Below are 2716 nucleotides of genomic sequence, written 5' to 3'. Positions count from 1 at the left end.
TTATTTGTACACGTACAATAGATACAAGGTTATACTCGTCAAAGCTGTACCCTTAGATATATATGTATCGAAGTTTTAAAGTAGCCAGAAGAACATCCTCGTCGATAGCCACCGTGGCCATGAGAACAAGCCATAGCTCCACCCGAGCGCTTCCAGCAGCACCCCCCACCTATCCTGCACACAACTACCCGTCATATCGGGTGGAGGGAACGCCCTATTGAACTTTGCATTAATCGTCTGGCTACACTGTAGTCCCTTGGCATTCGCCGACGCGAACAAGAACACATTCTCGAGGGACACCCCGTCTATTGGCGCATCTGGAAGGCCGTCAAAGGTGCCTATCTCGCGGTGGATCTTGGTGCCGTATACATTGCGCACGGTAATGTTGCTGAAGTGCGGTACTGGCATCACAGACGGGTCCACATCGCGGTAGTTCAAAGTAACCTGAATGCCGATCTTGACGTTGTGTATACGGATGTTCTCGTACAGTATATTCCGCACAAACCCGCCCCGGCCCCGCACCGACTTGAGGCGGATGCCCTGAGAACTGGGCGTGTTCCTGCCATCAATCGTCACGTTGGAGAACACCACATTCTGCACCCCCGCATTCATCTCCGACCCAATAGTCAGCCCGTGCGACCCCACACACGTGACATTGTTGACCAGTATGTTCTCCGAAGGAATGCCACAGGAGGGTCTCGGGCCTGATTTGACCGCGATGCAGTCGTCTCCGGTAACAATCACGGTGTTGGTGATGTTGACGTTCTTGCTCGAGTACGGGTTTACACCATCGGTGTTGTGTCCCTTGACATAGTGGTTGTATATACTCACTCTATCAATAGTCACATTCGTGCAGTACTTGGGCACGATGTTCCAGGCCGCCGAGTTCTGGAAAGTCAGGTCTGTGATGTGTATGTTTGTGCTATTAATAAACATCGCCAAGTACCCTCTGTACAAGCCCTTTCCTTGCTTCCTGTCCCACCAATGTCCACCCTGGCCATCTACCACCCCCCCCTTCCCCGCCATAGTAATATTATTACACAAGTGGCAGAAGAACAGCGGACCCCCCACAAATTTGCGCTGGTAGTATCGTCCCATCTGGCCCCCACACATCAGCACGCCAAACCGATGGCGTATCGTGGGCCACAGACTCGGCTCTGTCGTTGACATCACCGTAGTTCCATTCTCAATCAACACCCGGATATCACTCATCATAAATATAGTCGACGTGAGATACACACCGGGACCGGGAAACACCACCGTACCCCCACCCATGGCGTTAACTGCGCCTATGGCCAGGTTAATCGCGTCGGTATTCAAGGTCACCCCATCGGCCACTGCGCCGTAGTCGTCCACAGATGTATACCCGTGCTTACCCAACCCCACCAGTGCATGGTGTTCGGGTAAGATGGGCTCCAGATACCTCTCCTGGCCTTCCCCTTGAGATTCCTCTTCGTCTTCATCTTCGTCGGCTGTCTCGCTGTTGTTGTCGTCGTTGTAGTGTGAGTCGCCATCACTCTCATCATAGTCCTCATCTGCGGCATCCGCGTTGTTGTACATGTCTACGTGCATATTCTTGCTTTGTTTGTTTACCTTTGCTTTTATGTTGTCAGCGTTCTTCTTCTCTTCCCTTTGTGCTGCCTTTTCCAAGGCCAACTGTTCCGCCAATACTTTCGGTCCGTTAACATCCTGACCTAGACCATCGGCATGAGCTTTACCACCCTTATCATCTTCTATAACACCCCCTTTCTCAGTATTGCCACTATCAGCATGCACTTTGTTGGCCAATCCATTGTACTTGGATCCCAACCCCTCAACAACCACATCGCCATCCATAACGTCCCCTTCGATTGCTAAATCTCTTTCGATCCCTTCCTTCCCATTCCCCTCAACCACTTCATCCTGATTGCGATTTGCACCCGAATCGGCAAACAGTACATTCACATGCCCATCTACTTCCAACTCATTTTCCACACGCACAGCTTTCTCGCCCAATGCCTGTGCCTTGGCCGCAAGTAAAGCGTCTGCAATACCACCCTCTACCTTCTTATGCGCATCAGCACCACCTACCGGTATATCCTTGTCACCTATTTGCTTCCCATCCATAGATACATGCTTCTTACTATGTTCTACAAGTATATGGTCCACACCGTTGTCGTCCTTCACGTCCCTATTCCTCTTCTTTGTACCGTCTCCAGTATCTACATCTTGATCTCTACGCCCACGTACAAACCCGCCATCATTGTCTAATACATCCAACTCCTCTTGAACAATCTTCTTCTCATCGGTTCCATGATTATGCCTTGAGTGTATATTTTGTTCTATAACTCCCTCGCCATCTCTCCCCCTCAAATCGGCATGTGCATTCAGGCCTGACCCTGTCAACTCTGCTTCCTTGTTCTTGATGGCATTTTCACGATCACTATCTCTGTCGTCTACCCTTTCGATGAGGGTATCTCGAGACCCCCGGTGTAGCTGTGCGTGCATTTGTTCTGAGTCAGTGTTCACTGTGCCTAAGTTATGTACATTGCGGTGTATTGTGTCTTTGTTGTATTCTTTGTGTGTATCAGTATTTAATCCCATTTGAGGTTCATTTATATCTAACCTCAACTCTGCGGCAAATACGCACACACATGCCACTACGAGACAGGCGGCAAGCTGTGTGAGTAACCTATATATCCGTGACGCCATGTTGTTGGATCTAATAATGTATTCG

General features: G+C 49.9%; 1 protein-coding gene across 1 annotated transcript; it reads right to left on the bottom strand.

Annotated features, from left to right (window-relative positions):
* Positions 1–21: 21 nt before the first annotated feature.
* Positions 22–2691, bottom strand: SARC_12010 (hypothetical protein; the record flags this gene model as incomplete). The annotated part of the gene is made up of 1 exon (XM_014293891.1): positions 22–2691. One exon carries the CDS (start codon positions 2689–2691, stop codon positions 76–78), a length of 2616 nt encoding a protein of 871 aa, XP_014149366.1. The 3' UTR covers positions 22–75.
* Between the last annotated feature and the right edge of the window lie 25 nt (positions 2692–2716).

The sequence above is a fragment of the Sphaeroforma arctica genome, assembly GCF_001186125.1.
Source record: "Sphaeroforma arctica JP610 unplaced genomic scaffold supercont1.2012, whole genome shotgun sequence".
Lineage (NCBI taxonomy): Eukaryota > Ichthyosporea > Ichthyophonida > Sphaeroforma > Sphaeroforma arctica.
This window is presented reverse-complemented; position numbering and strand designations above follow the sequence as displayed.